The sequence below is a fragment of the Porites lutea genome, chromosome 13 (genome assembly GCF_958299795.1).
Source record: "Porites lutea chromosome 13, jaPorLute2.1, whole genome shotgun sequence".
In the NCBI taxonomy this organism is placed as follows: domain Eukaryota; kingdom Metazoa; phylum Cnidaria; class Anthozoa; order Scleractinia; family Poritidae; genus Porites; species Porites lutea.
In genome coordinates this window covers 1,527,587-1,542,848 of record NC_133213.1, presented here as the reverse complement: position 1 = coordinate 1,542,848, position 15,262 = coordinate 1,527,587, and the positions used below count along the sequence as shown (strand labels likewise).

The 15,262-nt window shown below is 38.8% G+C and overlaps 2 protein-coding genes across 3 annotated transcripts in view; both read left to right on the top strand.

Annotated features, from left to right (window-relative positions):
- The window catches only part of LOC140922814 (zinc carboxypeptidase-like), a 29,701-nt gene that overhangs the window by 13,327 nt on the left and 1,112 nt on the right, over positions 1 to 15,262 (top strand). The window lies entirely within an intron of this gene.
- LOC140923441 (carboxypeptidase A2-like) lies at positions 2,239 to 15,205 on the top strand. Its single transcript, XM_073373535.1, has 16 exons — positions 2,239 to 2,307; positions 3,178 to 3,393; positions 3,915 to 4,016; positions 4,675 to 4,785; positions 5,210 to 5,320; positions 5,602 to 5,704; positions 6,082 to 6,287; positions 6,771 to 6,855; positions 8,216 to 8,412; positions 9,078 to 9,271; positions 10,711 to 10,789; positions 11,347 to 11,562; positions 12,198 to 12,299; positions 12,996 to 13,106; positions 13,764 to 13,871; positions 15,053 to 15,205. Exons 1-16 carry the CDS (start codon positions 2,239 to 2,241, stop codon positions 15,203 to 15,205), a joined length of 2,163 nt encoding a protein of 720 aa, XP_073229636.1.

Here is a 15,262-nt window from a genome sequence, read left to right as displayed (position 1 = left end):
GACTTCATCCTGGGTTAAACTTAAACATCTTTCTAGGAACTGGCATGGGTAGACAACTTCCGCTTTAGTTCTATTATTCTCTGGGAACAAGTCAGCCCATTACCGCCGGGATTTTCGGTGACGACACTAGGGATGAAAACAATTAGGGCTAATATCAGAAATCACGATCATGAAATTTCGTAACTGTTCTTGGTTTTACGATCGAGGCTTTCTTTTCCCTTATTTTTTTAAAATTAATAACGCCACTCAATAATGTCCAATTAAAACCTTACTTAAACTCTGAAGTTTTAAATTAAATTTTTCATTAGAGGAGTAAACGACAAGACAGTCAAGACAAAGGTTATTGACCGGCCGTAATTTCAAGCCCCGGTTATCAGAAGTTAGTTTGTCAGAACAGTTCTTAAACTGAATCTAAATTTGTCAAATCACTAGCTATGAAAATATCTAGACCTTGTGAGTTTAGGACCTCTAACATGCTCTACATTGTTGCGAGGAGTCTATAGAACCAATGATAATACTCTTTTAATACTCTTCAGTTCTATGAAGGAAGTTTCAAGACCATCAACCGACAGTTCTAGCTCTCGTCCGATCTTGTCTTTTAATAAACCAAAGCTTTTCTTTTACACACTGTCGCCACAAGCATTTGACACTTCTTTGAAGCTATCCTTACAAGTCAGTCACTTTTTTTGGTTTAAAAAACTAAAATTTAAGGTAAGTCTTGTATTATTTGATTTAGGATCAAAGACAACTATTTGAAGGTCAAAAGAAGTAGTCCTACATTTGCACAGGAGTGCTAAACCAATTAATTAAATAGCTAAAGTAAATTTCTAGGTTCAAGACCTCAGACCCTCAGTAGCCTAAGGTCTTTAACTCAGTAATTTAATATTTACTAATTAGCAATTTAGACACTGTTTAGACATAATTAAACATTTCAAACCGGCCATGTTACCCGTCTTCGATCTGATTGAAATCCCTTTCAAAGGACTCATAAAGACTCTTGAATACAGGTAAGTAACAAATGATAATGATACAGCTAATACAGTGTTCGGTTCCCTGTGTATTTGGTAGTGCACTAGTCGACCAAAGTTTTGAGATCATCATTTGAACACTGTTTGAATTTCGGCTCAATCGATCGTTGATAACTCATGGTCGCTGCTCGGTCTCCAGAAAGGGCTTTAAATTCGTCCAGGGCGCCAGTACCATTAGATAGCAAAACGTTTTACGTATACTACAAAAATTATACATAAAGAGAAAAAGGGAAAGCCAGGAAACTCACGCAGCCACCGCCGTGTTCACATGTCAGTGATAATATCATAATGGTGACATACTTGCTTGATTTTATTAAAAATTCTCCATTGGTCGAAGAAAATGAGATACATAACAGAACAACAAATTATTCAGTGACTTCATCACTCCTGGTATGGTTTAGCCAATTTTAAAACATGGGGTATGATAAAGATTTATTGGAATGAAATCCACGTAATTTTGGCTTGCGATGAAAGCAATAGGATTAAAATCCTTCCAGATTGGACTGGCCATATTAGTGTTTATCGCCTTCCAGCATCAAAGTCACAGCGCACGACTTTATGACGGGTAAGAGTACGAATTATTAAAACCCAGTTAACGACTTAAAAACGTTACAACTCCCCACTAATTCTTTATGTCTTCTTTCCCTTAACGAATTAAATCGCGACTTGTTTTGTCACATAAAAAGGAACCTTTTTTTTTTCAATAGGACCCACATTCAACGGACGCCCTATATTTAGCGGAGGCTACCGTCATTTAGCCTTGTAAAGGTTTCTGTATTATCTAACAAACTTGTGTTTAGCAGGCACCACTGTTTTATAGAGGTTTCACCGTAGCTATACCAGTTTACGTTGTCCTTCACAAAGTTTGGAATATGCATCCACAGCTGCTTTCTCCCTGTTGCTTCTTCAGCGGTGATCTTCGACAAGACACTGAGTCCTGAACAGGTCAAAAAATAATGGGGTGTTTACCCGGCAGTACGTATTTTACTGCTCAATTTTTTAAAATTGATTCTCATAATTTATTTCAAGGATACGTTCCCTCTTCGTTTTGGAGTTAGGCGAGAAAAGCGCATATGCGCAACACTAAAGCAAACGGAAAGGTCCCGTAAGATAACGAGGATGATACAAGACTCTCAGAAAAACCTAAAAATATATGCTTATTTCTGCGAGCTTCATTTGCGCAATTGTGTTTTAATTTATAATTCGACAGATGACTATACGTTTTGCGACTATTTTAAGACACAAGGTTCTGCGAGTGATACCACAGAATGAGGACCAAGTAAGATCCTTGAGGGAACTACTACAAAGAAGAAATGATGTAAGTGCAAACAAATAGATCGAATTCAAGGCGGCGTTTGGGCTACTTTCGCGTCTGACGGTACAAATATAGCTCATTCAGTGAGAAGGGCGCAGTTAGAAGAATAGGCTGATTTAGCAACAGGACGAGAACGTCAATTGACGACGGGAAAGCGCGCGGAAAGGACTAAACACGCCTTCCGGTGCCCAATTTGCCGCTCTGACATTGGTCAAGCCAGTTGTTTGATTTGCGCGCCCCGTCGTCAACTGACGTTCCCCTTCTGTTGCTAAATCAGCCTAATAACCAACAAAACTCGTCACGACGACGGTAACGTCTGCGTGGGAGGATATCAGAAAACCTAATTGCTAATGAATGGCTCTTATCAATTCTAAAAGGTCTAGGCAAATAAGGCTGTACACTTTTCCTATTAACACTGCTCAGCCTGTTCTACCCATCTGTATAATCGCTGGAAGGTGCAGCAGTTAACTGTTTGAAATCCCTTCAACCTAAAAAAAGGCACCCTTTGAACACTGACAAAAAGGGAAAAACATAAACAAAGCAAGATTTTCCCTCATGGACTCAACTCCCCCTTGGGGGTCAGCTAAGCGCTTTCACCACCGTAGTGACTAGTCCAAGCATGATGAAGTCACGCGTACTTTTTGGGGAGGCTCGTTGGTACTTACTTTGTGGACCAATTGCTTACCGTACCTGGGAGTAAACAAGTACGCACGCGCTTGAACGACTAGATAGATGGCATTAAAGATGGCATGAATCTTTAATTTTGAACTTTCCGGATCATGCAATAAATTTTTTATGATTCTATACCCTCTTGAATATTCCGATCATTTGTAGGTAGATGTATGGAAAGACTCATTAATTCCGGGGGAGGAAGTTCACATTGATTTGGGTCCTGATGCTATTAAAGATTTCAAGGCATATCTGACAGAAAGAAGTCTTGAGTTTGACACAATGATTGAAGACACGCAAGCACTGATTGACAACGAGGAAGTATGCTGTTCAGAGGTAGATGAAGATAATTTTGACAAATGTTATCATACATTGGATGAGGTAAGAGCAGAATTATAATTCACAGACCTGTAAACCCTCTTAATAAGGACAAGGACAGGGCAAAATCTCTTTATCAGAGATGTCCTATTCAGAGAGGTGTAGATTGTAGAACGTTTTGTATTTTTGCTGCTAAAGGACTTCCCAGGATTGCTGAAAGGGGATTCTGCATCAAGTCTATGGGACCAAGACTCCTATAACAGAGATGAGTCCGTATCATGAGGTCTTTTTTCGCGGATCCCTTTTGCTTTGTTTTACAACCCACACTTATAATCAATGATTCCCGAATAATTAATTACCAAGAATGCCCTGCTCAAAATGTTTATTTTTATGATTACACAGTGGAGTTCAAACACACAATTGTAATCTCCTCTAACAAATAAAAATGAGCTGAACAAACAAAATACTGATTTTTTGGTATTGAGTATTCACCCAGTTAAATTTTGTCTATGGTGTAAAAAGTTGAATTAAATGAAACGTCACGAGAATTCAGTTACTAAATAAAATGTTTTCTTCGTTGCCAGATCTATAATGAACTTTTTCGTTTCGCTGAAGAATACCCTCACTTGGTGAAGCTGATAAACCTCGGCAAGTCGTACGAGCAACGAAACATGTTAGGGATAGAGGTGAGATCTTCTTAGGACGGAATCCACTAGGAAATTGAGTAATATCCATTCTCAGTGCACAAAAACCTTGTACCAGAATAATTTAAAGAATATTGCATTCTTTTTTATATTTTGTAAGGCTTAAAAATGTAATTAGTCATCTGTAATAACACCAAAGAAAATTTCTCATGGGAATCCTAGAAAATGAATGTCAAATTTCACGAGAATTGTAAATCTCTGTAAATTGTAATTTTGTGAAATTTGACATTCATTTTCTCGGGCTCCCATGAGAAATTTTCTTTGTGTTATTACAGATGATTTATTACATCTTTAGGTCTTGAAAAATGTAAAAAAGGATGCAATATGTTTTAAATTATTCTGGTACGAGATTTTTGTCCACCGAAAAATTACAATGGTGGATTCTGTCTTAATACCTTTAACTAGTTAAATTTATACCCTGTTTAAGACGCAAGACCCTGAAAACCATACCCTGTTCAGGGGCACATACCGTTTGGGCCAAATAACGAAGTGACCCCTCCCCCGCCCCCCACTCCGTCCTCCCCTCTGGGTGGACTGACTGACATCCCGTTCAGGATAATTTGATTACAGTTAACATTCCTAGACTAAGACAAATCGGTCTTGGCGGCTTGCAAGTTTTGTATTTATCTTCTTTTCTCAGATTAAGCAAAAGAAACATTTATCTCACGAGCGAGGATTAGTCTTTATAATTTGTGGAATTCACGCCAGGGAATGGATTAGTCCGGCGACATGCATGTACATATTACGTCAAGTAAGTAGGTCACAAAACCCCTCGTCGACAACGAGCTTTATTTTTGTTAAGAGCCAGTTTATCATTTTCAATGAGTACAAGATCGCTATCATAGATAGGCGGAAGGGCTGTTCTATTATATATTGGTAAATGACATCACAAGCCAAATTTTTTAAGATCGGTGGTGACAAAACTGCTAACTTGTTAAAAATGATAGAGATAGCTTTGCTTTGAGCCATGGCCTTTCCCACGACTGCATTTGTTTAGAGCAGAGATTCCATCCGCCTGTTCATCCATTCATTCATTCATTATTTGAGTATGCTTGATCACACCTTACATTGGTCGCATAAGCTCTATTAACGTAATCATACTCCCATAGTGGAGGAAAAGAAGCTTTCAGTTACAAACAGTAGTTACGTTTTTGCGTTATTCCTTTGAATATTAGCTTCTGGAATCCAAAGACGGCAATGATGAGGGAGTTGCAAACATGCTGAACACATTTGACTGGTTTTTCCTACCTGTTGTTAACGTGGATGGCTATAATCATACGCAAGAGGTAAGTAATACATGCAGAGGAGAATATCATTAGTGATCCGACCGAAAACTTGTTAGGGAGGGAAAATTTACATTCCCCCTTGCGTTCGCTTCATATTATTTTTCTTGTCGAGAAATAAGAAAGTGTCTTGACAGTCAAGTCAGTTTGTAGAGCCTTTTGTTGAGAGGAATTTTGTTTTATGTTCGCGGCAACTTAATTTTAGGTTAACGTGGGACGTGTTTACGTCAGTGTTTTTCAAGGCATTGACCTGAATTGTTTTTTTTTTTTTTCATTCCCAACAGGTTGATCGACTTTGGAGAAAAAATCGCAGACCAGTTCTGTCTCTAGGCTCTGTTAATATAATTGGTGTGGACTTGAACAGAAACTTTCCGAATGAAAACTGGGGTGCGTATTCATTTCAGATCTGATTCTATTAATCAAAATACTGAATTCACTACGAAAAATTGTCCTGAGAAACCAGCCGAAAATCCGCAAAGCCACCACTGTTTTCACCGCAAAATAACGTTTGACGAACGCGCGCAGTAATTCCATACTGGTGACATTTCACCAACCAGATCTAGGCAGTGCTTTTTATTGGTTGAAGCAAATTTCCGGCGCGGCACGAGCTGGCCACAGCCTCTCGGTAAAGGCCATTATAGGGAATACTTTTCCCCGGGCGACACTGCTGTTTCTAGTTTGGTTTTGTCTCAGTGTTATTTCAGGATTTTTTTGTTGTTAAGGTACAAAATCTAGTATTCAAATCATGATTGGTTTATTTCTAGGGTTGAATGACTGCATCTATAAACCGAACTGTGAAACATATCCTGGGGGAGAACCACTGAGTGAGATTGAGACTCAAAACGTGGCTACTTATCTTGCAAGATGTGCTCAACAATTAGTTTCTTTCTTTGATATCCACTCTTATGCACAACTGTGGTTGTCCCCTTGGGGAAGAAATCAAAGTACACCACGTGGATATAGTCAAATGGTGAGTATGTCTTGCTAAGCAACGAATGCACTCCTACCTTAAAACTGAAGCGCCATAAATCTGCTCGATGTTGCCAACATCAGTTTGTCGGAGAAAAAACAAACAAGAAGTAGTTTGTCGGCAAAATTTCAACTGATGATGTTCCCACGTTTCAGAAGTCAACACGAAAATATAATTGTTTTTTTATTAGTATTTATATATTTATTTTACAGCAACACTTTATTTCATATTTACAAACAAAGGAAAAATAACAAAAATTGTAGAAAACTAGAAAAAAGTGACAAAATTACAATTTACAAAAGTTATTGAAAATTACAATTTAAATTATCTTTACCCTTATAAATGAAAAATCAGTAACTCTTTTCTTTATTTTATTTTTTTAACATAACATAAATTGTTGCAATTGCTGATTGAATAATCATTCTGATCTGATTCTGATCATGATTTTCCTAATGTGTTTTCATTTGTTTTGACTCCATACAGAGACGTGTGATGGAAGTTGGCACAGAGGCAATAAGACACACATCTGCAAGAGTGTTTAAGTTCGGACCAATTTTTTCAACTTTATGTAAGTAAAAGCTAAAAGACATTCAATGTCAGTCTGAAATGTCACACGTCTCCATCCCCTAAACCGTCGGGGGGGGGGGGGGGAGAGAGAGACTAGGGACCTTACAATCCGACAACGGCGACGTCCATGAAAACGTCGCGGAAAAATAGACTTCACATTCTTTCACTTTTTTCGTGAATATTCTAAGGGGCCAAGCTACTTAAAAGAAGGGATTTGGGGTTGGAGCTGAAGAGAAGGGCCGCGCCTGAGTTCAGGCAGAGATGGTACAATTAATCGCCTTGCCGTTCCCGTTCCCAAGTAAACTTAAAATTTGGTCATTTTACGTCGTAGTTATATAGGGACTGCAAAGAAATGTACAAAAAAGCGTGATGCACGTGCAGAGTTGTTGTTTTGCGCATTAAACCTATTGCTTTTATGACGTTCCCGTTTCCGTCGCCGTCGTACTTTCGTAAGGTCCCTACTCTCTCCGGCCCGCGCCCCTCTCTTGTTAGGGAGTGAAGCTAAGAAGTATGACATTTCAGACTAATTCAATGCGCGCTTGTTTGTTTGTACGTAAATATCCATACAGCCAATTGTTACTTCTGTCATCTTTATGCATTTTTAAACAAGCAGAAAAGTCATCATCACTTGCATCATCGGGCAAGTGTGTGCTACTCCAGCAGTGATGAAGGAAGGTTCTTTTTCGCCCTCTTACTCTCAAAACGAAAAAAAAAAAAAGAAATCCTGCTCGCAGGCCACATCTTCAAGTGAGACTTTTTTGGGATAACTTTTTATTACCATTATTATAATTACGAACGGAACTAGGGTTCACTTACTCCTTCATTTGATATACAGATTTTACTAAGGTCAAAAACAAAGCTCCCTTTAATAAATTTATACATCGTATTCACAAATGGCGGACACGCGGGAAAAAACTGGTGCCTAGTCATGAAAGCGAGGCGTTGGAGGATAAACAAAAATTGCAAATTAAGACTTTCAGAGAACTTGCAGAGTGTTTAGCACGGATTCCACCTAAAATAACTTTGTACGGACTTCGTTTTAAATACAATTACGTGGGATGCTTTCTGCTTTTAATATTTAGTAGTGATTTGTTGTTTGCAATCAAAAAGGACGCGTATATCATGATACTGGTCAGCGGATACCCTGCTTTGACAGCTGTCAATTGACCACAACATAGATGTTCATTATTAGGTTGCAGGCTATCACACTAGCTAGAAAATGTGAGATTTCACATTGGTTGCCTGTGGGACTGCGTACGTACGGTCACGTAACTATCAAGTTTCTCGGATGAATAGATAACCAAATTTTTTTTGCTTTGGGGCTCCGATATCAAAGTAAAGTGTGATCTTTCGTTTTTCAGACCCTGTATATGGTGGTACAATTGATTATGTGTATGACACTCTGGGTGTCACTCACTCGTATACTATAGAACTAAGGCCCCCTGCTGATGGGTTTTCGGGAAAAGGATTCATTCTGCCGGCTTGTCAGATCATTGAGAGTGGAAGAGAAATTATGGCTGCTTTCAAGGCTATCATCACTCCGCTCATGGCAGAAACTGTGAGAAAGGTCAAACGAAGAAGAAAACTTACGTCACAATAGAGCATTATCATGAGTCACATCACGACATTTTAAGGCCTCAAAATAAAACAAATAAATGACTTTTAAGTTATTTAAATTAATATTAAATTTTCAAAGAATTCATGAGTATAATTTTAAACATTAACATAACTGGCATCCACTAGTGATAAAAATGTTAAAACAGTTTTTAAAAGCCTTTTGAAACACTGATAAAGTTAGTGTAGTAGGCTTTTTACTGAAAAATAACAAAACACAAGATATTTCTATGTAGCAAAGGATTCGAAGGATATTAACCTCTGAGGGAGCCTATCAGCTGCCCGTTCGGAAAGTGGCATATCATTGAAGTTGAGACTAATGCTTAAAGATATAAATAGTGGAGCCTCTCGAACTTCACCACTTTGGTGAATAATTGTTAAATAAACTTCACAATTTTGAGACTAATAACTGATATTATTTTGAGCTTTTAGCTTAAAGTATTCTCCAATCCATGTAACATGAATTTTGTTTTACTTCTATCATGAGAATTTAATTGCTGGTCAACCATGGTATCGCATACTGGCGTAATTTAATTTTGAAATTGTTAATGGGCAGTACCAATTTTCTAGATGCGTAATTCAACTGAATAATTACAACAAATTATTCAGGGAATTCATTCAGTACTTCTAGTCTCAGTTGCCAAAGTAGCGGCCGGCAAGGACTTATCTGGAAAAAAAACCTATACATTTTTGCTTGCCATGAAATCAGAAGGATTAAGCGTATTCCAGTTTAGATTGGCCATATTAGCGACCATTGCTATCATCTCCCTCTGTCAAAGTCACAGTAAACGGCTGTATCATGGGTAAGAGAAGTGATGAAGTATTGAAGACCATGCATTTAGCGCCAACTTAGTTCCAAGATCTTTTTCCTCCTTAACGATTTATATCGACGTATTTTTTCACATACAGTGAAGCCTGTATTAAGCGGATCCATTATAAAACTAGAGACGTTTTGTATTTTATAGGCGAGAGCCGGCAGAGAGTGAGTCGTTCACTGAGTGTTTTCGAACATGAACTTGTATTTAACGGAAACTCTATTGAACAGACAAGGGTGGCTATCCGCTTAATACAGGCTTAAAGGGAGTTGTATCCTCTGCAGGTTACAAATATATGTTGTTACTATCTCCCCCTCATGCAGGTCCTTTTAATGATGATCTTCAACAAAGCAGTCATGGACCCAACCAATAAAAGGGAGTTTACCAATACTCCAATAATGATACTTGTTTGCTGCTAAGAAGTTGTTTGTATCATTACAGGGAATTATGATTGGAGTCGAAGTCACACCTGTGTTAGAGGAGATCCTAATATTGTACAGTCCCACAAAAGCAAAAATTCCTACAAAATTAATTTTTCCCCTTTTCATGCTGTTTTTTTCCCACAGGTTCCACATTATGTCATTAAGAATGCAACGTCTATTTAATCGAAAATCTGCCCTTAAAACGATAGCGAACGCCCTAAATCAGTCCCTTACTTACATTGGTATTAGAGTGAAAAGCATCCTTGAAATACATTCAGGATTAGCAATCTAACATTTGAAGGTATATTGAGCGGAGTTACAAAAAGCAAATGAGATGGGAATCATTTCCTCTAAAAATTAAGCTTTAGTTTTTAGACTTAAAAAAGAGCAAGAAGAAGTGTTATCTTTGATTTCAGACAGTTCGTAAAGAATCTTAGTATATCCTCTTTTGAAGAAAATTTTTCTTGATCTCTTTCATAAAAAAAAAAATTTTCTTCTTTCATACCCCTGGGTTGCTAAGGGCATTGGTATATTTTCTGCTCGCTTCTATCGGCTTATCATACATCCGACGACAAGTTGTGATGTCTACTGCATCTCTGAATGACAAATTATTCGTTTCTTAGATATTTTAAAAGTATTGAGGAAACGTTAAACTCGACTCTGGTTTCTGGATCATACTCTACGTGGGTATAAAAAAAATTGGAAAAAAACGAGCCCCATCTCGCTGATGCAACTTCGATCAATATTACTTCAAAATGTCACAATGTTGATTTTCGTAGTAATTAATTTTAATGCTACTTTTCCAAGTTTTTTTTTTTTTTTGGGGGGGGGGAGGTTGGTCGGGAAAAGCGCCTATGAACAACACCAAGGCGAACGGACAGGTCCCTCACTGGAACGAGGATAATACAAAGATTCTTAAATAAACCCTAAATATCTCAAGATATTCAGTGATGCAAAGCGTTTTTTTGCCTTATCGTTTTGTAACTACGATACATGTCTTTTAAGACACAAGGTTTTACGAGTGCAACCACAGAATGAGGACCAAGTAAGATCTATGAGAGAACTACTACAAAGCCGAAAAGATGTAAGTGCAAAACGTAGGGCGTTTTTTTGTGTTTTGGCTCAAACAGTGGGAAGAGCGCAAAGCGCCCTGCTTGAAAAAGACTGATAAAATTAAAAAAGATTCTGCTGAATTAGTATTAAAATAATGTGATCTCCTTATCAACAAACCTAGTTTGTTAATTGCTCTCAACGATGGAGGCTGTCGTCTATGCAGAGGTTATCTACTTTTCTAGTTTAAATCGCTTAGTCTCTTCTACTCACCTAAATAGTCGCTGAAAGGTGGGCCACCCAAAATCTCTACAGCTTTAAATTGGTGTTTACCCTTCTTTACATTGAAAGAATTAAGCAAAAAAACAAAGCGGGATTTTCCCCTCACCGTTTCTGGTTATCCTTAAATATCGGAGCTTTCATCACCGATATGATTTGTCAAACTATATGCTGAAGTCACTTGTTCTTCAGTGCAAGTGGACTATAATGTAACTTACTGTGTGGACACATTGCGGACCTATCTATTACTACGCACGGTAGATAGATTTTGCAAGTGACATATACCCTCCTGAATATTTTGATCATATGTAGGTAGATGTATGGAAAGAATCTTTGATCCCGGGGGAGGAGTTTCATATTCATTTGAGTCCTGATGCTATTGAAGGTTTCAAGGCAGATCTAACAAAAACAAGTCTTGCGTTTGAGATAATGATTGACGACATACAAGCGCTGATAGACAAGGAGAGCTTGTGCTGTGCAGAAAGGGATGAAGATAATTTTGACAACTGTTATCATACAGTGGGTGAGGTACTGATCCAGTCAAACCTCCTTTAATTAACTCTGTAAGCCCCAGTATCAAAATACATTGATAAAATATCATAAAAACTAATCCTAAGCTAGTGATCATGTTCTTAATTCTCTTAACCGCCCTAACTGATTAAGCAATGAGCGTACTTTGGTAATAATGACTGCTGGAGCTGAAAGGGTTGATACGAAAGCAAAGGGACGGAGCGACGTGTCTTCTGCACATTGAGTTGTTCGTATTGATTGTATGTATATGTATGTATCTTGGTGACCAAAAGACTGCCCGGGATTTTAAGGAAGTTTTGTATCTCAGTATGGGACCAAGACAGCTGTACCTAACAGAGATGTTTGGATCTGTTTTTGGTTAAATTGTTTTACAATCCTACCTCTAATCAAAAACTTAGTATCAAAAATGCTCCGATTAGAATCTTTCTATCTTATCGCCACACCTTAAACTTCAAAAACTCAATCATAAGCTCCTCTAACACAGCAAAAAAACTGAGCAAAGCCGCAGTGCTCAGTGCTTTGTCATGCATGAGTGTTCAGCTCATAAAATTCAGTCCATGCTCTAAAAAAAATAAACTCAAACAGATTTCATGAGAATTCACTCGACCCAATTTTTTTCCTTTCAATTACAGATCCATGATGAACTATTTCGTTTGAGGAAAAACTACCCAGACTTGGTGAAGTTAATAAACCTTGGCAAGTCTTATGAGAAACGAAATATGTTAGGGATACAGGTGAGTTCAGTGTGACCTTGGCTGTACTTATATTGAGCGGAAAGGCTAGTGGAATCCAGAAAATAACTCAAACAATTAATTCAATCTTGAGCATCAATTGCCCACTTAAGAAACTCAAGGGAGAATGGTTACAATCTTTGAGTACAGCGATTTCTGGCTAACAAGCGTTAGTTATGATTGGTCGATGATATTCAAGACAACTATTAACCAATCACAAGTAACGCTTGTCCACTCAAACAATCCCAGAAGTCGTCGCACCTACGCCGTGTACCCCTTCCCCTTGTAGGCAAGCCATTAGCTATTCACAAGCATCGGATCCCGGGGTTGTACTTAATGGTGGTCAGAGCATGAAGGAACAAGGGGCCGCTAAGGTAATGATAGCTACATGTAGCAGAAAATGGACCACCAACCAGTTTAGTATTTGCCACTTAATAAACGAGACGTAAATTGGGCCAAGTCAACCTTGCAAAGACTTATGGGACTGTTAGGCACGGGGGGGGGGGGGGGGGGGAATTGGCCGAATAGCTGTCCGGCGCGTCACCAGTAACAATGCCAGGAGCATTTGCGGTGTTCCAGTCCCCTTCTCGTTTGTAAAGTGGCAAATAAACTGTTCATAGTTAACTCAGAAATAGAGGTCACCGGAACTCAAACAACTCGGCCTTGGTTTGTAAGTTTGGATTTATCTTCTTTTCTCAGATTAAACAAAAGACTCACAATGCTCGTGAGCGAGGTTTAGTCTTCATAGTTTGGGGAATTCACGCCAGAGAATGGATTAGTCCGGCTACGTGTATGTACATGCTACGTCAGGTAAGTAGACTAGAATTTACCTATTCTACTACGTAGCTTTATTTCTGAGTTATTGTGGATTTCCACTGTTGCGGACTGATTTTTACATGCGTACGCGCGTTAAATAGAGGTGACGTATGAAAGGCCTCTATTGTATTTTAACCCATGTGCGACAGAAAAAAATAACGTGACAGTGGAAATCCACCCTTAGATCAAGTGTACAGTACCTTCGTCTTTTTTTCTAAGATCGACAAGAACGCCACCACAGATGAAATTTGCATTGAGATCATTAGTCTCAAATCTGTTAACTTGTTAGCACTGACATTCAAGCGCAAGAGCCAAGGAGCGTTGCTTGCCACCGTGATTACCTTGAATGAAGATCTATCCATCTATTTACCTATCCGTTCACCCGTTTGTTAATCTATTCAGTCATTCGTTTATTCGTTCGTTCGTTTGTCCGTTCGTTCGTCCGTTCGTGGGCGTTCGTTCAGTCATTCGTTCGTTCGTTCGCTGTTTGTCAGGCCATCTGACCGTTTGTTCATTCCTTCTTAGAGCTGCAGCTTTGCTTGATCACACTTTAGTCTCATAGGCTTTTACGTAAAATGTCATGTCAGAAGAAAAGGAGCCTTAAGTTATATTACAACTAGTACGTTTTTGCGTTTGTCCTTTGGATATTAGCTTCTGAAATCCACAGACAGTGATGAGGGAATAGCAAAAATGCTGAATACATTTAACTGGTTTTTCCTGCCGGTTTATAATGTAGATGGCTACAGTTTTACAATGGAGGTAAGAAATACAACGAATATTATCAATAGTGATCTAAGTGCACGTTAATTTTCTGATGAAGAAGGGAATTCCCCCATCTCACAGCCCTTGCTTCGCATTGTTCTTGTCGAGCTTTAAGGAAAGCCTCAAACAGTCTAGGAACTAGCAGAGCTTTGTGCCGAGAGCATTGAAGTTTGATTGGTGCTCGGGACCGGGGACAGTCAGGGGAAGTCTGGGTCGAGTTGTGCTGCTGAGTTCTTCAATCCTGACCCTGTTTAAGACAAAAATCGTCCATTTGGCAACGCTGTTTAAGACAAGAGAGTTTATTTCAAGACCCTATAGCTAATTTCTTTCTTTCCTATGCAGAATTAAGTACGCTTTTTAAACTAACATCATGGATTTAGATGAGACTGTTTTGTTAGTGCTACACATGTAGACCGCTCACCGAAAACCCTCACACCCCTTCAAAGTAGTCCATTCCATGCAAAAAGAACCATGTACAAGACGCTAAAAGTTGAAATTACAAACCCCGATGAAATCTCCAAATCGCTGAAAAACATAACCTGATCAGCGGCACATACCCGTTTAGGCCATATAAGGGAGTGTTACTCCCCCCCCCCGGTTATCGCCAGGCTCTGTAATTTGAAAGTCTTCCTCAGTTCTTTGAACTCGAAAGATTTTGTTCCCAACAGGTGGACCGTCTTTGGCGAAAAAACCGCAGACCGATTCTGTTCACCAGCTCTGGTCCAATAGTTGGCGTGGACTTAAACAGGAACTTTCCAAATGAATACTGGGGTGCGCATTTTCAATTATTTCTGTTCATTAAAAGAACTAAATTTAATGGGGTTATAAAAGGCTGGAAACAAAGTTTTTTAAAGATCAGTTTTGTACTGTTAGACTGCTTGCAGTCCTCTTTTGCTCGTATAAACCTACATACCGGCTGATTATCAGGAGATCCAAGCGAACGTTTTCGTATTAAACTTTTCGTATTAAACTTATTAAGCAGCAAGAGATTGGGAAGAGAACAACCGTTTCCCTTCTTTCCCTCCCTTGGGGCTAGGAATCGTATCCCAATCATTCTTGTCCCAATTTCTTTCCGTGAGCGTTCTGCTAAGGACGGATTTAGCCTCGGCTGCGTTATTAGTACAAGCTTTGTATGTCCGCGGTGTAAATGGGCTAAGGCTAAGATTCATATTTGGTAGGAACTGGCCACTTCGTTATTCTCAAGAACTGCGGCGGAGATGAGCCTTAGACTAGACGCTGGGAATCTCTCTGACATGGCGTGGATTTTGCGAACTTTAACTCGGAACTTCCAATTAACACTCCGGGCCGTTGGCGTGCTGTTTGATGTTTAATAAGTTGTTTCAATTCCATTTTTTTCTGGATTTTGTTGTTTTGTTGAGTTGTAAGTC